The sequence below is a fragment of the Musca domestica genome, unplaced genomic scaffold (genome assembly GCF_030504385.1).
Source record: "Musca domestica strain aabys unplaced genomic scaffold, Musca_domestica.polishedcontigs.V.1.1 48, whole genome shotgun sequence".
In the NCBI taxonomy this organism is placed as follows: Eukaryota; Metazoa; Arthropoda; class Insecta; order Diptera; family Muscidae; genus Musca; species Musca domestica.
Window position 1 is genome coordinate 4,006,869 of NW_026712340.1, and position 24,373 is coordinate 4,031,241.

General features: G+C 35.3%; 2 protein-coding genes and 1 long non-coding RNA gene across 3 annotated transcripts; 2 read left to right on the plus strand and 1 right to left on the minus strand.

The window, feature by feature from the left end:
- Nucleotides 1-459: 459 nt before the first annotated feature.
- On the minus strand, nucleotides 460-2,941 carry LOC131804749 (uncharacterized). Its single transcript, XR_009343256.1, has 3 exons — nucleotides 2,824-2,941; nucleotides 2,475-2,589; nucleotides 460-711 (listed from the first exon to the last, which is right to left on the minus strand). It is a non-coding gene; the product is annotated as an uncharacterized LOC131804749 (long non-coding RNA).
- Nucleotides 2,942-14,703: 11,762 nt separating this feature from the next.
- Nucleotides 14,704-23,053, plus strand: LOC101892951 (uncharacterized). The gene is made up of 3 exons (XM_059127885.1): nucleotides 14,704-15,614; nucleotides 18,606-18,779; nucleotides 22,281-23,053. The coding sequence occupies exons 1-3, from the start codon at nucleotides 14,830-14,832 to the stop codon at nucleotides 22,873-22,875; spliced, it is 1,554 nt and encodes a 517-aa protein (XP_058983868.1). The 5' UTR covers nucleotides 14,704-14,829; the 3' UTR covers nucleotides 22,876-23,053.
- A 94-nt stretch (nucleotides 23,054-23,147) lies between these two features.
- LOC101895242 (neuropeptide SIFamide) lies at nucleotides 23,148-23,757 on the plus strand. The gene is made up of 2 exons (XM_011292488.3): nucleotides 23,148-23,419; nucleotides 23,500-23,757. Exons 1-2 carry the CDS (start codon nucleotides 23,284-23,286, stop codon nucleotides 23,586-23,588), a joined length of 225 nt encoding a protein of 74 aa, XP_011290790.1. The 5' UTR covers nucleotides 23,148-23,283; the 3' UTR covers nucleotides 23,589-23,757.
- The last annotated feature ends 616 nt before the right edge of the window (nucleotides 23,758-24,373 follow it).

A 24,373-nucleotide genomic window follows, 5' to 3' on the forward strand; every position in this document is an offset into this window, starting at 1 on the left:
CATCACCAACCAACCATGACATTACTGGCTACATGAATATTGCTCTGGGAATAGAATGACAATGGTAGGCCGGCAAGCAGCTGCCCCAATGCCTTCGCTGGCTGTGTACTTTAAGAATTAACAAAGGCCTGTTGAAAAACACGCTTCAACCTAACAAAGTAACTGTGGAAAGCCGGACGACAAGATGAAACAGAACCCTTTCAAACGTGGTCATAATTTTTCTTTATGCTGCTCAGAAAAATTAACAGTCTCGACAGGAATAGGAACAATCCTTAGGAAAAACAAAGCACGCACGCACACGCGTCCACTCGCACACAGTGGCATGGTCGTGAAGGCATCTCCGGTCGCAGAGTTTCTCTTTAGTTTTATTGTCTTTTGTGATAAAAATAAGACAAATTGTCTGTCCCAACAAATATCCGTCCGTCCGTCCATTTGGCTGTCTGTCGTGACGACTTACCTGTCCTCCTGGTTCATGGATCTGGTGTAGTACGTGATTCACTTGTAGAACATGCAACAATGTTTTGTTGTCTTCATTTTGTGTCCTCCTTTATTATTTTCAAGAATCGGTTGAAGGCTAACTGATATCACCTGTCAAAATATATGAAAACATGTAGAAAATCCATAATTTTCATAGATCATCGTCCATCCATCCATCCACGACAAAAAAAATAAAACAAATTATTCATGGGACTATTTTTAGAAAACTTCATACTGAAACGAAAGAATAAGATTTTTTGGTTTTTTAATAAAGTCATTGGAATTCCTAAATAATCATTTTAGTTTCAAAGAATGTGACGCAGTAAAAAAAGTAACATTATAATAAATTTAAAGCACTTCTAAGACTATAGAAGACCTCAACGTTTTTCACGTCCAAGAGAAAACATAAAAGATTCATGTTGCCTCTGGGTCTTCTATGGGAAATAGAGGGTATTTAAAATCTGGATATTCTACAATATTTAAGAGAGACATTAAGATCTTCCAAACAGACCTCAAGCCCTTCTATGGAAGACCTCAAGGCCTTCTATGGAAGACCTCAGGGCCTTCTATGGAAAACCTCAAGGCCTTCCATGGAAAACCTCAAGGCCTTCTATGGAAAACCTCAAGGCCTTCTATGGAAAATCTCAAGGCCTTCTATAGAAGACCTCAAGGTCTTCTATGGACTATAGAAGACCTCAAGGTCTTCTATGGACTATAGAAGACCTCAAGGCCTTCTATGGACTATAGAAGACCTCAAGGCCTTCTATGGGCTATAGAAGACCTCAAGGCCTTCTATGGACTGTAGAAGACCTTAAGGTTATAGAAGGCCTTCTATGGACTATAGAAGACTTCAAGGCCTTCTATGGCTCCTCCTATAGAAGACCTCAAGCCCTTCTATGAACTATAGAATACCTCAAGGCCTTCTATGGCGTATAGAAGACCTCAAGACCGTCTATGGACTATAGAAGACCTCAAGGTCTTCTATGGCGTATAGAAGACATCAAGGCCTTCTATGGCGTATAGAAGACCTCAAGGCCTTCTATGGCGTATAGAAGACCTCAAGGCCTTCTATGGCGTATAGAAGACCTCAAGGCCTTCTATGGCGTATAGAAGACCTCAAGGCCTTCTATGGCGTATAGAAGACCTCAAGGCCTTCTATGGCGTATAGAAGACCTCAAGGCCTTCTATGACGTATAAAAGGCCTCAAGGCCTTCTATGGCGTATAGAAGACCTCAAGGCCTTCTATGGCGTATAGAAGACCTCAAGGCCTTCTATGGCGTATAAAAGGCCTCAAGGCCTTCTATGGCGTATAGAAGACCTCAAGGCCTTCTATGGCGTATAGAAGACCTCAAGGCCTTCTATGGCGTATAGAAGACCTCAAGGCCTTCTATGGCGTATAGAAGACCTCAAGGCCTTCTATGGCGTATAGAAGACCTCAAGGCCTTCTATGGCGTATAGAAGACCTCAAGGCCTTCTATGGCGTATAGAAGACCTCAAGGCCTTCTATGGCGTATAGAAGACCTCAAGGCCTTCTATGGCGTATAGAAGACCTCAAGGCCTTCTATGGCCAATAGAAGACCTCAAGACCTTCCATGACCAATAGAAGGCCTCAAGGCCTTCTATGACCAATAGAAGACCTCAAGGCCTTCTATGGCCAAAAGAAGACTTCAAGGCCTATATTATTATTAACTATTAACTATAGGAGACCTGAAAATCTCCAAAGTATTTTAACGAATGTTGAAGATTTCCAGTTCTTCTAAATGACGTTAGGACTATAAATGACCTCAAGATCTTCTAGAAGTTTTGTCTTCTAGATACTATAGAAGACCTCAATGTCTTCTTACATTTGCCAGTCACTGTACTTTTCCTATCTATCTTTATCGATCATTTGGAAGGCATTAAGCCTTTGCTACTTTGTGCTCAATTGCCTCCCTAGTTTCATGATAGCATCACGTCCTTTGTTTTTTAATGCAGCGAATAAATATTGAATAAATTACCAGATTTTCTTGTGTTAAGTTAGATTGCTCAGCAGAAGAGAATATTTCAAAGTCGAATGCAACGCATAAAGAATGCAGTTTGGGCATTTTGGAGGGTGTTGCACATGTGGAATGACTGGAATTACAATGAAGTTTAAAAATTAATAATTCTTCACAAAATTTTTGAGGATAAAATCTTAGTTACGATTATTGTTTAATGTTTACAAGGGTGCTAACATGCAGATGCGACCGGAGGCGATGAAAGATGGATTTTTTGATTAGGAATAGATCAAAATTCTGTTGGTGTCCCAAGTCTTGCAACGTTATTAAAAAAACGCATATTTATGATTTTAGAATGAATTTTTCTTACCAAAATCTTGATTTTTGTTGAATTTGTAGCTTTTTAGGATATATTGTCAACAAAATTTCGAAATATCCATCAGCATTTTCTCTGAATGCTTTATTTTTAAAATTAGAATTGATTACCTTCTGAAACAAATTTTTTGACAATAAAGCAAAAGCTAATGTTTTACCCCAAATAAAATGCATTATATAAATGACCACAATTTATTAATATCAAGTTATAAATTGGATGAATAATTTCCAGCTCCCAACCCTAAATCAACACTAAGCCAAATTTGAGATATCCCACATATATCAAAATCACCTCCTCCTATCAACACCATTTTTCAGACTTGATTCTCATATCAAATTTCAAGGTTCTTTCTCTATCCGTTGTGGTATCCAAATGGTACCACATTTAGTGCACTTTAGTACTTCTGGTACACATATTTCTTGCTCTATTTCTTCTGCAGGTACCGAAGTTGATACTATTTAGTAATTTCCGTACTTTTTAGTAGGTATTTCCAAGTTCCCAGCCATTTATCAACCAATTCGCACAAAATTCCAAATTTTAGACTTCCAACTTAATTCCATAGCCAAATACCAAATTTAGTACTTTTTAGTACGTAATTCTAAAACCACTCAATCTCAAACCTACACACGAACATCGACCACAATTAAAATTTTAGTGCCATTTAATACCTTTCATACATCTAATATCAATCATATTTCCAATACCACCTGCATATCTCAATACAACACACCAATTCCCAAACACCAAAACTCAGAAATCTAACTATCCTTATGATCAATACTATACTTTGTACCCTTTTTACATTTTGTACTCTTGTAGTACTTATTTTGAAATTTTAGGCTTCCAACTTTACCGGTTTACCCATGGTACAAAAATAAGGTAAGCTACCAGCTGAATACAATTTTTTTCTAAGTGTGCCCGACTTATGCCAATTTTGTGTATGTATTTATTGTTTTGAAAAATGAAAATAAAATACTTTCAAAACCAATCATTGGAAGAAACGTACGTTACGGCTCACGCATTAAAGCTATTAACCAATTTAGCCATAAAATTGAAAGACTGAACAGTTTGGATCATATTTTTGAGAGAATATTCAGGCCTTTCATTCATTTTCGCGCTATTTAACTCATTTGAAAATTGAGGAAAAATATGAAAAAAAAAACAAAAACAACTTGTTGTATATAATTTTGAATGAGTCTGACAGGAAGCGGGCATAGCATCAGGGCTGTATATTTGTACTTTTACAAAGCTGTTCTACCTCCTTATTGTACCATGGGTTTACCCAAAATTTAAATTGTACCAAATTTAGTACCATTTCGTACACATAAGTACGAATTCCCAAAACCACCTACATACCTCAGACCTGCAAAGCAATAGTAAACTTAGTTCCAAATTTCAGGATTCCAACTCTATTGGTTCTCCCAAAATTGAAATTGTACCAAATTTAGTACAGATTATTACAAATTTTCAAAACTAACTACATTTTTCAGTCCTAGAATGCAAGATAAATCTTATTTTCAAGTTTAAGATTTCCGACTCTATCGGTTCTCCGAAAATTTTAATTGTGCCAAGTTTGGTACCATTTCGTACACATAAGTACAAATTTTCAAAACTACCTACATACCCCATTTCTACAATGCAAAGTAATCTTACTTCCAAATTTAAGGATTCCAGTTCTATCTTTTCCCCAAATTTAGTACCATTTTGTACATAAGTACAAATTTTAAAAATTATGCCCATACCCCAATCATAGACTCTGCCAGTAATGTTCTGTTCCGTTCCTCCAAATTCAAATTGTACGAAATTTAGTACCGTTTAGTACTTTTCGTATTAATGAGTACACACTTCCAAAGCTATCCCCTTACATCGACAGTACTCAACCTTCATTCCCATACCAAATTTCAAGTTTTTAGCTCTAACTGTTCAAATAATACGAAATCACCTTTGTACCTTTGTACACTTATAGTGCGAATTTCCAAAATCCCTTTGGAACATCCATCACTCACTCAATTAGCGACCCTTATTCCAAATGAAAGAGTTCTAGCTCTACTGGTTCGTCAAATACAAATGCATATTTAGTACCTTTTAGTACTTTTCGTACCGTTCTAGTACGAATTTCCAAAAACCCAGCCTTATCTAAGAGTGACCCTCACCCAAAATTTCGAGATTCTAGCTTCAGCCGTTTCGCCTGGGAGTTGATAAATCATTAAGTCAGTCAGTCAGTCAATTACTTTACTCTCCACTTTGGAAAGAAGGGTATATTAACTTTGTCACTCCGTTTGTAACATCTTTAAATATTCGTCTTAGACCCCATAAAGTATATATATTCATAATCAGCATAAAGTCGATTTAATGATGTCCGTCTGTCTGTTGAAATCACGATACAGCCCACATTATTTGACGTAGAGCGCCTAAATTTAGCAAAGCAATTTGTATTGTGTCTAGGATGGTTAATATTGAAAATGAGATATATCCACGTTTTGGTATAGCCCCCATATAAAGGTACCACCCGATATTCGGTATTTTGATTATTTTTGCCACATTTTTTCACGGATTTGTCTAAAATTTGGTATTTGTTGGTCATAATGGGTTCCAGCTCCGGTAGCGAAACATTGCATGTATGGGTCCACAATTTGGTATAGCCCCCATATAACGGTACCTCCCGATATTCGGTATTTTGATGGTTTTTGCCACATTTTTTCACTGATTTGTCTAAAAATTTGAATTTGTTGATCATAATGGGTCCTAGTTTGTGTGGCGAAACATTGTATGTATAGGTCCACGATTTGGTATAGTCCCCATATGACGGTACCTCCCAATATTCGGTATTTTGAGGATTTTTGACACATTCTTTCACGAATTTCTCTGAAAATTTTTGTTGTAGATCATAATGGGTCCCAGTTCGTGTGGCGAGTCATTGTAATTATAGGTCCACGTTTTGGTATAGCCCCCATATAACGGTACCTCCCGATATTCGTTAATTTGATGATTTTTGCCACATTTTTTCACGTATTTGTCTAAAAATTGGTATTTGTAGATCATAATGGGTTCTAGCTCCGTTGGCGAAACTTTGCATGTGTAGGTCCCGATATTCGGCATTTTAATGGTTTTTGCCACATTTCTTCTAATGTTTCCTTTACCCTAAGGTGGAGGGTATTAAAAGTTTGGCCCGGCCGAACTTAATGTTTTTTACATGTTTTTATTAATATAGATTCACATTGGCGGTTATCTTACTTTCATCATTTTTACTATAGGAAAATTTTTCGTCGATGAATTTTGCCTATGAGAAAGTGGGGGAGTATATTTTATATATTTTTTCACCGTGAAGCCTTTTAATTCATTTATATTTTAATATCCTCATTTAAAGCATTACTTATCTTTTTTTAAAATTTCCCCTAAAACAATCCCATCCCTAATCGGCCGTTAATCTTTTCTTATTGAACAGTTATTTATCAATCTTAAAATTGCTTCATCTGACGTCAAAATCCCATATATGTCAACTCTTCTTGCACACAAAAAGATATTCAAATTCTTTTATTTGCGAAGGTGTTGTCTGATGATTCGATTTCTACGATTCATTCAACTGATTGATATTTCAAACAATCAATAACCTTGAAACTGTCTCAGAGATATAAATTCACAATTCTTTAGAATAAAAAAAACATGACTGAGGCACAGACTGGCTTCAAAGACGCCCACAACGTTACTCTGAATTTGGCAGATTTTTTCCAGTTTTTTTTTTTTTTGTTTCTTGTGAAAACGAGAATTTCAAAGTAATTTTTGTATAGAACCAATTCAAATAAATGCTTTCGAGTGTATTTCTTACAAAATGGAATGAAGAAAAAAGAATTAGAAGAAACAACAACGCCTCCTTTCAATTTCTACATAAATTTGTATAATCAGTCAAGCATTGAGATCGCAATGGCATCAGACATGAGTGGTAGAACAATGTCCATACATGTATATATATACATATATATGTATGTATACCTACGTTACTCGTATATGCATAAATTAATTACCTTCAATCGTAGCGATCGTATCGTATCGAATCGCAACAAGCAAATGTGAAACGTCTATTTCATTCCATTCATTTAATGAATGAGTAATTCTAGGGAAGGAAGTAACCGAAGATCGGTATGCAAAGAAATGATAAAGGTATCAAGGAATAAATAGATTCAATTGGATGATTCCGCCATGTGGGTAGTGAACGTAAGTTGATGCCAATATTCAATCCATTCTACCAGGGTATAGGACCGCCAAGAGGAAAACTTGAACTAAATTCAGTTCCGGAGTTATCTTTACATTGTCGATATTCGTTTAATTTATAGACGAAACAGAAGATGTTTGACAGTGAAACAAAACATGGAAAATGCATGAGCTATGTTGCCAAAAAAGATAATAAACCATAACATTGCCAAAACATAAAAAATGCTTGAAATCGGAGTTATGCTCTCAAGGAGGCAATTCTAAAAAGTGGACCGATATGACCCATTTTCTGTATCAAATTTCACAATTTTACCTCTATCCATTTAAATAATTTCAAATGGTACAAAATATAGTACCATTAAGTACTTTTAGTATACTTATAGTTCGAATTTTCAAAAGCCCTTTCGGTGCGTCTATCCCAAAAGACCACCAATTCAAATTTCAGATTTTCAGCCCTGTCTATTGCCAAATACAGAATTTAATATCATTTAGTACTTTTGGTACCTTTTCGGTACGTATTACCAAATCCACTTCCATAAATTAACCCCACCGCACTAATACCAAATTTCAGATTTCTAACGCTATTCCTTCTTCATCTTCTAAAGTCAGTACCATTTAGTACTTTCCGTACTAATTTAGAACATATTTCCAAAACCACCTGCAAATCTTGACACAACACACTAACACCCAAAACCAAAGTGTGCCACATTTAGTTCCATATAGTCCAGTTCTTACACTTAGTATAAATTTCCAAAATCACCTCCTAAACATAACATAGTTCTTATTCCAAATGTCAACATTATAGCTAGAATTCTGAAATTTGGAACGAGAGTCACTGCAGGATAGATGTACCAAAGGGTTTTCTTAAATGTTAATGTAATGTCGGAAAGTACTAAAGTACTTAATTTAGGAACAGTTTGGTTTAGGGAGAACGGATGAAGTTGAATTTTGATTTTTTTTTTTTTTGCTGTGGGGTCTGTTGGTTTTGTAATAAAAATGTAGTTTTGGAAATCTCTACTGCAAGTGCACAAAAAGTACTAAATTGTACTATATTTAGTACACTTTGATATTGGGTGAACGGATAGTGCTTGAAATCCTAAACTTGGTATTAGGGTCGTTGTTCATGGGTACCTTGGATTTATAGCGGTGATTTCGGAAATGTGTACCATAATTGTAGGAAAAGTACTGAGATGCATCATATTTAAACTTGGATTAAAGAATATATATACAATTTTGAAATTTGATATTTAGATTACTGATGGAATCTGTCTTTGAGATTTGGCGTGCTATATTTGTACGAAATGTACTAAATGGTGCTAAGTATGATGATTATGGAAATATGTACTTATTGTATGAACTGTATTAATTTTACTAAACTTGGAAGAGTTTGGTTATGTGAGAACGGATCAAGTTAAAATATTGGCAATTTGTGTTGGGGTCCCTTTAGGTGGTAGGTTCGTGATAAAAAAGGTGGTTTTTGACATGCGTACTACTAATGATGGTTTTTGCGTTTGAGATTTGGCGGTGGTTTGGAAATGCGTCCTATATTTGTACGGAAAGTACTAAATTGTACTACATTTTGTATTGGAGGAAGGGAGGGATCTGGAGTCCTCTAATTTGATATTGAGTTTTCTGTTTGTATATGAAATTAAGATATGGAGGTAGTTTTGGAAATATGTACTATAATTGTAGAAAAAGTACTAAATTTTACTAAATAATTTAGAACATATTTCCAAAACCACCTGCAAATCTTGACACAACACACTAACACCCAAAACCAAAGTGTGCCATATTTAGTTCCATATAGTCCAGTTCTTACACTTAGTATAAATTTCCAAAATCACCTCCTAAACATAACATAGTTCTTATTCCAAATGTCAACATTATAGCTAGAATTCTGAAATTTGGAACGAGAGTCACTGCAGGATAGATGTACCAAAGGGTTTTCTTAAATGTTAATGTAATGTCGGAAAGTACTAAAGTACTTAATTTAGGAACAGTTTGGTTTAGGGAGAACGGATGAAGTTGAATTTTGATTTTTTTTTTTTTTTGCTGTGGGGTCTGTTGGTTTTGTAATAAAAATGTAGTTTTGGAAATCTCTACTGCAAGTGCACAAAAAGTACTAAATTGTACTATATTTAGTACACTTTGATATTGGGTGAACGGATAGTGCTTGAAATCCTAAACTTGGTATTAGGGTCGTTGTTCATGGGTACCTTGGATTTATAGCGGTGATTTCGGAAATGTGTACCATAATTGTAGGAAAAGTACTGAGATGCATCATATTTAAACTTGGATTAAAGAATATATATACAATTTTGAAATTTGATATTTAGATTACTGATGGAATCTGTCTTTGAGATTTGGCGTGCTATATTTGTACGAAATGTACTAAATGGTGCTAAGTATGATGATTATGGAAATATGTACTTATTGTATGAACTGTATTAATTTTACTAAACTTGGAAGAGTTTGGTTATGTGAGAACGGATCAAGTTAAAATATTGGCAATTTGTGTTGGGGTCCCTTTAGGTGGTAGGTTCGTGATAAAAAAGGTGGTTTTTGACATGCGTACTACTAATGATGGTTTTTGCGTTTGAGATTTGGCGGTGGTTTGGAAATGCGTCCTATATTTGTACGGAAAGTACTAAATTGTACTACATTTTGTATTGGAGGAAGGGAGGGATCTGGAGTCCTCTAATTTGATATTGAGTTTTCTGTTTGTATATGAAATTAAGATATGGAGGTAGTTTTGGAAATATGTACTATAATTGTAGAAAAAGTACTAAATTTTACTAAATTTGGTATTGAGTGAAGAAATACAAGTAAAATTCTGAAATTTGATATGGACGACGCTATTGGTGTCTGTAGTCAAGATATGGAGGTTGTTTTGGAAATGTGTACTAGAATTGTAAGAAAAGTGCTAAATAGTACTACATTTGGTATTAAGTGAAAGAATAGCACTGGAATTTAATATCGACGTCTCTGTTAGTATCTGGAATTAGGTTTTGAATCATAAAAGTGGTTTTAAAAATGTGTACTAAAATTATACAAAAAATGGTAAATGATACTAAGTGGGTGAAGGGATAGTGCTGAAATCTAGCAATTTGATATTGGTTGAAGGGATAGAGCTGGAATCCCGAAATTTGGTATCGAGATTATTATTGGTGTCTAGAGAGAGGAAAAGGAATTGGATTTAGATATGCGTAGTATAACTGTACGAAATTTATGGTAATAAATTTGGGATTGGGTCTTAGAATGGAGCTGGAATTCTGAATTTTAATATAAAGGCCACTGTGGGGAGGGAGGTGGATTTAGGAATGCGTACTATGATTGTACAAAAAGTACTATAGTGTACTAAAATTGCCGTTGAGTGAATGGATAGAGCTTGAATCCCGAAATTTGATATTGAGGTCTCTGTTAGTATCTGGTGCTGAGATCTGGCGATGGTTTTGGAAATTGTACCAAATGTTACTAATTGGGGATCACTGTTAGTGTCTAGTATGGAGACATATAAATTACTTTCGATATGCGTACTAAATGTTACTATATTTGGCATTGGGTGAATGGATAGAGCTCAGATTTGATATTAAAGTCACTCACCAGAAAAGGAAAAACTTGAAACATATATATATAAAATCTTGAAAGTCTGAAAGTTTAGTACGATATATGAACATTTCAATTTAAAAAATTTTATAAAAAAAAAGACAAATCGCTGACTAGACTAGATTTGGAGCTGGTAAGTCACAGAAAACAAGTAAAAAAATCATTAAGTTCGGCCGGGCCGAACTTTTAATACCCTCCACCTTAGGGTAAATGAAACATTAGAACCCATTATGACCCACAAATACCAAATTTTAGACATATTCGTGGAAAAATGTGGAAAATATTATCAAAATATCGAATATTGGGAGATACCCCCATATGGGGCTATACAAAAAAGTGAACATTTACATACAATGTTTCGCCACCGCAGCCAGAATCTATTATGAACAACAAATACAAATTGCCGAATATCGGGAGATACCGTTATATGGGGGCTATGCCAAAACGCGGACCTATACATGCAATGTTTCGCCACCGGAGCTAGAAACCATTATGACCAACAAATACCAATTTTCAGACAAATCCGTGAAAAAATGTGGCAAAAATCATCAAAATGCCGAATATCGAGAGGTACCGGCTTATGAGGGCTATACGAAAACATGTACCTATACATACAATGTTTCGCCACAGGAGTTTTAGGCAATTCCTTGAAAAAATATAGCAAAAATCATAAAAATGTCGAATATTGGGAGGTACCGTTACATGGCGGCTATACCAAACAGTGGACCGATATATTTCACACAAGACACAAAACACTAGGCAAAATTCAAATTGTTCTGCCAAATGTTGAAGCTCTACGTCAAATAATGTAGGCTGTATCATGACTTCAACAGACAGACGGACATCATTATACCCATTATGACCAACAAACACCAATTTTCTGACAAATCCGTGAAAAAAATGTGACAAAAATCATCAAAATGCCGAATATCGGGAGGTACAGTTATATGGGACCAACGTGGACCAATATATCTCATTTTCAATACCAACCATCCTAGACACAATACAAATTCTGCAAATAATGTGGGCTGTATAGCGATTTTGACAGACAGACAGACGGACATCGCTAAATCGAAATAGAATTGAATATATATACTTTATGGGGTCTACGACGAATATTTAAGGATGTTACAAATTGAATATACTCTCCTTTTCAAGGTGGAGGGTATAAAATATATGTAGAATTCGGCTACAGATATATTTATATTCCCAGCGCCATCTCTCCGTCAAAGTTGAAACGTTATATAACCTTAATCATAGCTCAAAAATGTCAATGTCTCATTTACTCTCTATGTAACTTTTTCCCCTATATGTTCCAAGTAACGCCGATTATTGATCATTAAATCGATTACTGAACAACTGTTAAAAGGCCATACTTCCCCTTTAAATCCATTTTGGTAAATAAAATATTAAAACATAATTTTTTTCAATCCACTGCTAACAGAAAAGTAACGGCATATTAAACACAATTCAATCGACTATTTTAACTTCTTAAAAATAAAAAAATGACGTAAAACACATTTGCCGTTGACCAAATGAATTCTGAATTCGACACATATTTTTAATTTAGCTCTTAATCAAAGTCACAGATATACACGCACCTACAAACATATATACATAGAACCCAAATCCATTCAAGCTTTAAATCACACATTTAAGTATTTTTTATTATTTATGATTTCCCCTTCTTTTCGTAGGTAACCACCAACAAAAAATATTCTAAATGCGTGTGTCATTGAGACAGACGGCCAAGTGATTTTTGTGTGTTTTTATAGCTATGTAATCATTTTTTGGTGAGCTTAGCCAAATATAACATTCTTCAAACATGATTGGCACATTTACTTGAAATCTATACGTTATTGAACAAAACATTTGATCGATGTCAGACATCCACAACTATCCATCCACCCACCAACTGTAGCGGATTTTGTTGTAAAGATTTTTTTACTTTTTGGAGAAAAGTTAAGTTAATGACATTTAATTATTAATGTTGAGTTGGATATTTATGGTATATTTGTTCTTTTTGATGGGATAGAGCATTAATCGTTGATGTCAGGTGGAAAAGAGGTGTAGAGAGTCCAATAACCTTTGTTAGTTTATTTCTCTTCTTCACTATTACTGAAGAGCACAAGGTCAACTTCTAACGAAGACTTCAGAGACCTTTCTACCGAAGAGAACAAAAACAGAAGAAAAAGGGGTATTGTTTCATAGAAGAGCAAGTAGACTTCTTCCATAGAAGACCAAGTGGTCTTCTTCCATAGAAGACCAAGTGGTCTTCTTCCATAGAAGACCAAGTGGTCTTCTTCCATAGAAGACCAAGTGGTCTTCTTCCATAGAAGACCAACTGGTCTCTCATGAAGACCAACTGGTCTTCTTCCATAGAAGACCAACTGGTCTTCTTCCATAGAAGACCAACTGGTCTTCTTCCATAGAAGACCAACTGGTCTTCTTCCATAGAAGACCAACTGGTCTTCTTCCATAGAAGACCAACTGGTCTTCTTCCATAGAAGACCAACTGGTCTTCTTCCATAGAAGACCAACTGGTCTTCTTCCATAGAAGACCAACTAATCTTCTTCCATAGAAGACCAACTGGTCTTCTTCCATAGAAGACCAACTGGTCTTCTTCCATAGAAGAGCAAGTGGTCTTCTTCCGCAGAAGAGCAAGTGGTCTTCTTCCGCAGAAGAGCAAGTGGTCTTCTTCCGCAGAAGAGCAAGTGGTCTTCTTCCGCAGAAGAGCAAGTGGTCTTCTTCCGCAGAAGAGCAAGTGGTCTTCTTCCGCAGAAGAGCATAGAAAAACAAGTGGTACCTTCTACCATAGAAGAGCAAGTGGTCTTCTTCCGCAGAAGAGCAAGTGGTCTTCTTCCGCAGAAGAGCAAGTGGTCTTCTTCCGCAGAAGAGCAAGTGGTCTTCTTCCATAGAACGGCAAGTGGTCTTCTTCCATAGAAGCCCAACTGTTCTTCTTCCATAGAAGAGCAAGTGGTACCTTCTTCCATAGCAGAACAAGTGGTACCTTCTTCCATAGAAAAGCAAGTGGTACCTTCTTCCATAGAAGAGCAAGTGGTACCTTCTTCCATGAAAGAGCAAGTGGTCTTCTTCCATTGAAGACTAAAGTGGCCTTCATCCATAGAAGAGCAATAAGTCTTTTTCTTCCATAGAAGACGAAGTGGTCTTCTTCGATAGAAGAGCAAATGGTCTTCTTCGATAGAAGAGCAACTGGTCTTCTTCCATAGAAGAGCAAGTGGTACCTTCTTCCATAGAAGAGCAAGTGGTACCTTCTTCCATAGAAGAGCAAGTGGTCTTCTTCCATTGAAGACTAAATGGTCCTCTTCCACAGAGGACCAAGTGGTCTTCTTCCATAGAAGAGCAATAAGTCTTCTTCTTCCATAGAAGACGAAGGGGTCTCCTTCCATAGAAGATGAAATGGTATTCTTCCATAGAAGACGAAGTGACCTTCTTCCATAGAAGAGCAATAAGTGGTCTTCTTCCATAGAAGACGAAGTGGTCTCCTTCCATAGAAGAGCAATAAGTCTTCTTCTTCCATAGAAGACGAAGTGTTGTTCTTCCATAGAAGACCCAGTGGTCTTCTTCCACGCAAATCCAAGTAGTGTTCTTCCCACTAAAGCAAGTAGTCTTCTACCATAGAACACGAAGTGTTGTTCTTCCATAGGAGACCAAGTTGTCTTCTTCCACAGAATACCAAGCGGTCTTCTTTCTGTGAAGACCAAAACATATCATTACAATCCATTTGCCACTCCTCCCCTATTCCATCGATTGAATTCCCTTGTCGTTGTTTTGTTGTCCTTACAAAAAAATGCACCCCATTCCTGCTGGAGCCGGCCAAACAACCAATAAATAATAATATTGAGAAAATCTCCATGGGTAACAGGGAATTCCTTGCATTCCGAAATGACTGGGTAAGTTGTTTTGGCGGTTACTAGTCAATAAGGAAATAGCAACAACTTTAGTTCCCTGGAGAATTTAAATCAAATAACAAAGGCAACACAGTGTTAGTTGTCAGGATAGCCAAGGGTGAATTGTCAATCAAAATAAAATCAAATTTGAAATTTAATTTATTTATGTGTGTTTCAAACAAATTTTGTGTAAATAAATTATTGCAAAATAGTTTAATTTTTTGTTAATATTTTCATATTAAAAAAATCCAAAATTTTGTTAAATTTTTCATAATGGCAGAACTATTATCCAAAGAAAAAGAATTTTTAAAATTAAATGAACAATTGAATTATATGGCCTCAAATGCCATGGAACATCAGGCGAATACAATGAATGCGAATCGAGTGAATTCGGGTAATGCAAATCATTCTCGTTTCAACACCTATCAAAAGTCCAAAGGTCAAAGCACCTTTTTGAGGAAACGTGGATCGGGTGATGGTCCCTCCCCGGAAATGATGGAGGGTTGCAATCGTCAGTTTATGCAAAATCCCAAGGAACGTTTCCATATGACAATGGGTAGAGACACCTATCGTCAGGGTAACCGCCAGGCCAATGAACCGGACAATCAATCACCAAGAATAACGACTACAGCACCAACACCCACACCACCGCCTGCAATTCCATCATCATCGTTGGCACAACATTCCAGTGTTATCAAATCTCACATTCGTAAATATCCACCTCCCGCTGCCACAAGTAACACCACGGCAAGAGGTAATGAGACATTTCGTGCTTCAAATCAAAATCGTTTTGCGAATGGCAGAGCACCACAAACCAATACTTCGACATTTACAATCAAATATCGCAATCCGAAATTTGTTAAAAGTCCTTCTTTGGAGGTTTTGTTGAAGGATGAATGCTCCGCCATAAGAAGTCAAACTTTAATGGAGTCGGCACAAATGAATGGCAGCGTGTCATCTGTTGCTCCGGAGGATTTGCAATCGAATGGTCGTCAGTCCCAGGCAAGCAATGCCACTATTGGTTCGAAAAAGAACGTTAGCACCGATGGATTGATCAAGTAAGTTGGCAACATGAAAGAGAAAAGTTTTCATTATTTTGGAAGAGTTCAGAATAAGGTTGGCATTTTGTTTGAGATACCGTATTAAGTTTGTAGTTGAAACAACTAAAAAAGCTGTAAGTTCGGGCCGAACTTTGAATGCCCTTCACCATTTGGAACGAATTTGACAATTTTCAAAAATAATAAAATCCGTTAAAAATTCTGTTAAAATCTTAAAAATAACGAATGTAGCTGTTATATTAGGGTCTATACGACGACATGGACCTGCATAGGTAACTTTTGTCATAAGCCATTACAATATTCAAATGCGAAACTTAAAAAAATCGGTCTATAATGTAGCTAAAATCATCAAATTACCGAATATCGGGAGGTACTGTTATATGGGGCTATATGAAGACGTGGACCTGAACCGACAATTTTCTGTCTTAGGCTGCAGTATCCATTTCAAACCTAAAATACCAAATATGAAACAATTCCGGTGAATAATTTATACTTAGCAAAATAATATATATTTATCAAAATTTTATCAATCTACTTCATTTCGTTCGGAAGCTAGGGTGATTCCCACAGACGGATGAACATCACTTAATCTACATAGAATTATATGCTGATCAAGAATATATATTCTTTACGGGGTCTAAAATGTATATTTCGAGGAGTTACAAACGGAATGACATACTTAATATACCCTCCATACTATGGTGGAGGGTATAAAAAGATTTAGGATTAGTTCCCTTATTGTTGTTTTCATAAAAGAAATTTTATTTAGTAGTATTGCAATGATTATAAGGTGTAAGACAGGGAATACCGGAAAGAGGCACCAATCATCATCAATTCCCTGGGTTTTTGTATGGGAATATTCTCCCCAGGAGTTATTAAAAAAATTACTTCTATGCCAAAAACTTTTTTTAACCAAAGTAACGATCGTAAGCTCAATAGAAGAGGAACAAAAGAATTAAATAAAACTAAAATTCTTTTGCCATTTCTTTTACATCTTACAAACGCACTTACTAGCAAGAGCCCGCTACCTCCAGTCCACCTTAACATTTTAGATTCGCTTACCTTTAACACCAAAAATATTCTCATAATCGTCCATTTCAGTAAAGACATTGGACAGTGCAGCCATACTCAATTTTTCTGATCAAAATTTATTTTAACTTCTCTCCATATTTAAACCCTAGAAACCAAAAGTGACTTCAATATCAAATTTCAGAATTTCAACTCCATCCATTCACTCAACGGTAAATTTAGTACTATTTAGTATTTTTCGCAAAATCATAATCCACCTTCTTCTCTTAAAACTATATACCAACAGTGACCTCAATAACAAATTTCAGAATTCCAGCTTTATCCATAGTCCCGATTGCAAATTTATAACCATACTTTTCCTACAGTTATACTACGCATGTCCAAACCACCCCCTTTTATCCGTCCTAGATACTAACACTGACTTCGAGACCAAATTTCAGAATTCCATCTCTATCACAACACCCAACAGCAGATTTTGTGGCATTTTGCACTTTTCGTACGTCCATAGTACGAATTTCCAAAACCACTTCCTTTTTTTAACAACAGACACCAACAGTGATATCCATATCTAATTTCAGAATTTCAGCTCTATACCTTCACAATGTCCATATCTGAAGCTCAGATACCAACAGTAATTTCCCCCCATTTCCAAATTTAGTACAATTAAAGTACACATTGGCAAAACCTCCTCCATATCTTACCCACAGACACCAACAGTGATATCTATATAAAATTTCAGGATTCCAGCTCCACCTTCAACCGATACCAAATTTAGTACTATTTAGTACATCTCGTACAATTATAGTTGGATAGAACCACCTCCATATCTCAATTCCATATACCAACAGATACCTCAATATCAAATTTGAGGATTCCAGCCTCCTCCCTTAACCCAAAACAAAATTTAGAACTATTTAGTACTTTTCGTGCACATATAGGACGCATTTCCAATCCACCGCTGAATGTCAAAGACAAATACCATCAGTATTCTAAATATAAAACTTCTAAATTTTATCTCTATCGCTTCACCCAATACCAAATATAGAACCATTCGTACAATTATAGTACACATTTCCAAAACAACCTTCATATGTCCGGGCTACACATGAACAGCGACCCTAATACCAAATTTCAGAATTCAATCTGTTCACCAAATACCAAATTGTACCAAAATTAGTTCAATTAAGTACTTTGCGAACAGTTTTGTACACAAATCTAAAATCACCTCCATATCTTAACAAAAAAAAAAACAAAAGTGACATCCATTTCAAATTTCAAGATTTCCACACTACTTCTTTACCCAATAGCAAATTTAGTACTTTTTATACAATTGTAGTACACATTTCCAAAATATTATCTCCATATCTTAACCACAGAACCAATACTGATATTTATATGAAATTTGAGGATTCCAGCCTTATCCCTTCACCCAATACCCAATTCACCACCATTTAGTACTTTTCGTACAATTATCGTACACATTTCCCTGACACCGTCAACTCTCAAACACAGATACCATCACAAATCTATTTATCATTTTCAAAATTTTATCTCTTATCCCTTTACCTAAATCCAAATATAGTACCAGTCAGTACTTTTCGTACAATTATTGTACACATTTCCAAAACAACCTATATATCTCAATTCCAGACACCAACAGAGACCTCAATATTAATTTCTAGCTCTAATTTTTCACCCAATACCAAATTTAGTACTTTTCGTATAATTTTAGTACACATTTACAAAACTACCTTCATATATTAACAACAGACACCAACAGCGTCGTCTATATCAAATTTCAAAATTTTATCTCTATTCCTTCCCTCAATATCAAATTTAGTACCATTTAATATTTTTTCGAAACCACATGAATCACGACCCTAATTCAAAATTTCATATCTGTTCAACTAATTCCAAATTCTACCAAATATAGTACTCTTTTGTACTTTTCGTGCGTTTTAGGTACTTCATCCGTTCTCCCCAAACCAAACTGTTCACAAATTTAGTACAATTTAGTACAGTTTGCACATTTTCATCTGTTGCTCCGGAGGATTTGCAATCGAATGGTCGTCAGTCCCAGGCAAGCAATGCCACTATTGGTTCGAAAAAGAACGTTAGCACCGATGGATTGATCAAGTAAGTTGGCAACATGAAAGAGAAAAGTTTTCATTATTTTGGAAGAGTTCAGAATAAGGTTGGCATTTTGTTTGAGATACCGTATTAAGTTTGTAGTTGAAACAACTAAAAAAGCTGTAAGTTCGGGCCGAACTTTGAATGCCCTTCACCATTTGGAACGAATTTGACAATTTTCAAAAATAATAAAATCCGTTAAAAATTCTGTTAAAATCTTAAAAATAACGAATGTAGCTGTTATATTAGGGTCTATACGACGACATGGACCTGCATAGGTAACTTTTGTCATAAGCCATTACAATATTCAAATGCGAAACTTAAAAAAATCGGTCTATAATGTAGCTAAAATCATCAAATTACCGAATATCGGGAGGTACTGTTATATGGGGCTATATGAAGACGTGGACCTGAACCGACAATTTTCTGTCTTAGGCTGCAGTATCCATTTCAAACCTAAAATACCAAATATGAAACAATTCCGGTGAATAATTTATACTTAGCAAAATAATATATATTTATCAAAATTTTATCAATCTACTTCATTTCGTTCGGAAGCTAGGGTGATTCCCACAGACGGATGAACATCACTTAATCTACATAGAATTATATGCTGATCAAGAATATATATTCTTTACGGGGTCTAAAATGTATATTTCGAGGAGTTACAAACGGAATGACATACTTAATATACCCTCCATACTATGGTGGAGGGTATAAAAAGATTTAGGATTAGTTCCCTTATTGTTGTTTTCATAAAAGAAATTTTATTTAGTAGTATTGCAATGATTATAAGGTGTAAGACAGGGAATACCGGAAAGAGGCACCAATCATCATCAATTCCCTGGGTTTTTGTATGGGAATATTCTCCCCAGGAGTTATTAAAAAAATTACTTCTATGCCAAAAACTTTTTTTAACCAAAGTAACGATCGTAAGCTCAATAGAAGAGGAACAAAAGAATTAAATAAAACTAAAATTCTTTTGCCATTTCTTTTACATCTTACAAACGCACTTACTAGCAAGAGCCCGCTACCTCCAGTCCACCTTAACATTTTAGATTCGCTTACCTTTAACACCAAAAATATTCTCATAATCGTCCATTTCAGTAAAGACATTGGACAGTGCAGCCATACTCAATTTTTCTGATCAAAATTTATTTTAACTTCTCTCCATATTTAAACCCTAGAAACCAAAAGTGACTTCAATATCAAATTTCAGAATTTCAACTCCATCCATTCACTCAACGGTAAATTTAGTACTATTTAGTATTTTTCGCAAAATCATAATCCACCTTCTTCTCTTAAAACTATATACCAACAGTGACCTCAATAACAAATTTCAGAATTCCAGCTTTATCCATAGTCCCGATTGCAAATTTATAACCATACTTTTCCTACAGTTATACTACGCATGTCCAAACCACCCCCTTTTATCCGTCCTAGATACTAACACTGACTTCGAGACCAAATTTCAGAATTCCATCTCTATCACAACACCCAACAGCAGATTTTGTGGCATTTTGCACTTTTCGTACGTCCATAGTACGAATTTCCAAAACCACTTCCTTTTTTTAACAACAGACACCAACAGTGATATCCATATCTAATTTCAGAATTTCAGCTCTATACCTTCACAATGTCCATATCTGAAGCTCAGATACCAACAGTAATTTCCCCCCATTTCCAAATTTAGTACAATTAAAGTACACATTGGCAAAACCTCCTCCATATCTTACCCACAGACACCAACAGTGATATCTATATAAAATTTCAGGATTCCAGCTCCACCTTCAACCGATACCAAATTTAGTACTATTTAGTACATCTCGTACAATTATAGTTGGATAGAACCACCTCCATATCTCAATTCCATATACCAACAGATACCTCAATATCAAATTTGAGGATTCCAGCCTCCTCCCTTAACCCAAAACAAAATTTAGAACTATTTAGTACTTTTCGTGCACATATAGGACGCATTTCCAATCCACCGCTGAATGTCAAAGACAAATACCATCAGTATTCTAAATATAAAACTTCTAAATTTTATCTCTATCGCTTCACCCAATACCAAATATAGAACCATTCGTACAATTATAGTACACATTTCCAAAACAACCTTCATATGTCCGGGCTACACATGAACAGCGACCCTAATACCAAATTTCAGAATTCAATCTGTTCACCAAATACCAAATTGTACCAAAATTAGTTCAATTAAGTACTTTGCGAACAGTTTTGTACACAAATCTAAAATCACCTCCATATCTTAACAAAAAAAAACAAAAGTGACATCCATATCAAATTTCAAGATTTCCACACTACTTCTTTACCCAATAGCAAATTTAGTACTTTTTATACAATTGTAGTACACATTTCCAAAATATTATCTCCATATCTTAACCACAGAACCAATACTGATATTTATATGAAATTTGAGGATTCCAGCCTTATCCCTTCACCCAATACCCAATTCACCACCATTTAGTACTTTTCGTACAATTATCGTACACATTTCCCTGACACCGTCAACTCTCAAACACAGATACCATCACAAATCTATTTATCATTTTCAAAATTTTATCTCTTATCCCTTTACCTAAATCCAAATATAGTACCAGTCAGTACTTTTCGTACAATTATTGTACACATTTCCAAAACAACCTATATATCTCAATTCCAGACACCAACAGAGACCTCAATATTAATTTCTAGCTCTAATTTTTCACCCAATACCAAATTTAGTACTTTTCGTATAATTTTAGTACACATTTACAAAACTACCTTCATATATTAACAACAGACACCAACAGCGTCGTCTATATCAAATTTCAAAATTTTATCTCTATTCCTTCCCTCAATATCAAATTTAGTACCATTTAATATTTTTTCGAAACCACATGAATCACGACCCTAATTCAAAATTTCATATCTGTTCAACTAATTCCAAATTCTACCAAATATAGTACTCTTTTGTACTTTTCGTGCGTTTTAGGTACTTCATCCGTTCTCCCCAAACCAAACTGTTCACAAATTTAGTACAATTTAGTACAGTTTGCACATTTTCAAAATCACTTTCATATATCAAACGTACTTTCCAACCTTGATTCTCGTACCGAATTTTAGCTCTATTCCTTCAGATAATACCAAATGGTACGATTGGTACTAAATTACCATTTTAGAACTTTTCGTAACATTAAAGTTAAAATTTCTAAAAATCATTGGTTGCATCTATCCTACACTCGATCAGTGACTTTCATTCCAAATTCTAGCATAACCCGTTTGTCCATTTTTAATACATTTTTGCACTTTTCGCACCCTTTTAATACGAATTTCCCAGCCTTATCACACGCCAAAGCACCAAGACTGCAAAATTTTAAGTTTCTAGCTTTAGCCGTTTCTTCTGGGCGTTGATTTCCAGTCAGTCAAATTGTCAAATTCTGAGAACGAAGGACATTTTAATTTTTTATCAAAACTTTTTAAAAAAATTGAATCCTTCTTTTCTAGATTTTTAAAGTCCAAGGTAACCATACTGGAAGATGATCACTCTCGCATCTCTGAAGAGCTGGGCAAACAAAAGGAACTACTCGAACGAGCCCTGGAACAAGCCAAGGCAATGGAGAAACAACGTGATCAGGCCACCAGTAAAAATAATGCCCTCAAAGAACAATTGGCAAAAGTTGAAGCGCAACTTGAGCAGGCCAACCAAAACAACAAGGAACAAAGCAAAGAGCATCTGAAACAGCAAAAGGAACTAGAAACGGCAAAGAGAGAAATTAAAATTCTAACACAAAACAATAAGAATTTAGAGAAACGACTCTATCGCAGCAATGAAGATTTGGAAAGCTCAAGGACTGCACTGAGTGAAATGAAAAAATCCGAAAAGGAATTGCAAGAGAAATCACGTTTGGATTTGGATGCAAAGGAGAAACAAATCAAGGGTTTAAAGAAACAAAGAGCCGATTTACTTAATGCCTATAAGAAGCAGTTGTTCCTCATTGACAATCTGAAGAGACAAAATATTTGCTTGGAACAGGCGAAAATGTTGGAATTTGGGGAGAAGGAATTTTCCAAAATTTTGGAATGGGATATGAAAAGTTAAACTGAGTATAGGGAGGAACAAAGACTGCTTGCAATTTTTATTAAGTATTTGTTTAAATTTTCATTACATGCCTTTATTAGTATTTTGATTTGAAGATTCCATAATTTATATCCTTTCACATATCAAATATTATTAGATTTTCAATAAACCAGCAAAGTTGACCAGCAACATAATCCAATTCATTCTCTGTTTATTATCTATCATAATAAGAAATTAGTTTTCAATTAGCCTCTGGTCCCCGGAGATTGGTTCCTCAATTCTTCCACATATACTTTCTTTCTTTCTTCTGGCTATGGAGAAGGAAATTTTCACTATAAAAGCTCGGTGTTGACCACAGATTGGCATCAGTTCATCAACGTCGTTCATCCTTTGAAAATCGTGTCCTCTTGCACCAAAGAAAATCTAAAAATGTTTGCCATCCGTTTCTCTTTTGCTCTCTTGGTCATTGCCTTCATTGTTGCCGTGGTCATGTTGCAGTCCAGCGAGGCTGCCTACCGTAAACCACCCTTCAATGGCAGCATTTTTGGCAAGCGTAATTCAGTGGGTAAGTAGATAATTAATGAGGTATTCTAAAATTCAGGCAGGCAAATTGTAATCCAATTCTTCTTCTTTATACCATTTCAGAATACGATAACGCCAAGGCCGTGACCGCCATGTGTGAAATTGCAATGGAAGCTTGCCAATCATGGTTCCCCCAATCGGAAAGCAAATAATTCCCATTGACATCAAGTTCATTCTAAATTGATAATTCCCTTCATGAGTTATGGACCAACAACCTTGCAACAAAATATTGAAATATTCAAAATAAAAATAATAGTATTATATGTAAAACAATTAATATTATAGATGTAAAATAAAATATTGGTATTGAATTGGAAGAAATGATATGAAAATTAAATGGTTTTAATTCAAAGAAGAATGAACGATTTGTAGATTGGAGAGGAGAAGGATTTGAGCTTCCTTCAAAGAAACATTTAAAAAAAATCACAATTAGTAAAATATTTGTATAAAATTGAAAACCTTATAAAATCTGATTTTGAAACACCACTTTCAGATGAAAAAAAATATTTTTAAGAAAAAAAATATTTCTGATAAAATTATTATAAAACAATTAGCAAGCGCCCGCTACTATGTCAGCGAAGAGTCCACCTTAAAATTTTCGATTCGTTCCAATAGTTCGTGTTAGGCCTTTATTCGAGTTAGCCCACAATTTGTTCCTAAATTCAAGTTTTTCCTTTTTCGGAAAGAAAATGTTTAGTTTTTACACCAAAAAAGCTTCAAAATCTTTCATTTTGAAGTTTTCGGAGGAGGAAATTCGTAAAAAGGACCCACATCCAGTTTTTCTGCCCAAAACAATTTCAACGTCTCCTCATGTAAACCCTAGAAACCAACAGTGACCTCACTATAAAATTTCAGATTTTCAGTTCCTATTCCTTCCTTCACCCAATACAATCTACATCACTTCATCCTAGACACTAACAGTGATCCAAACTTGGTA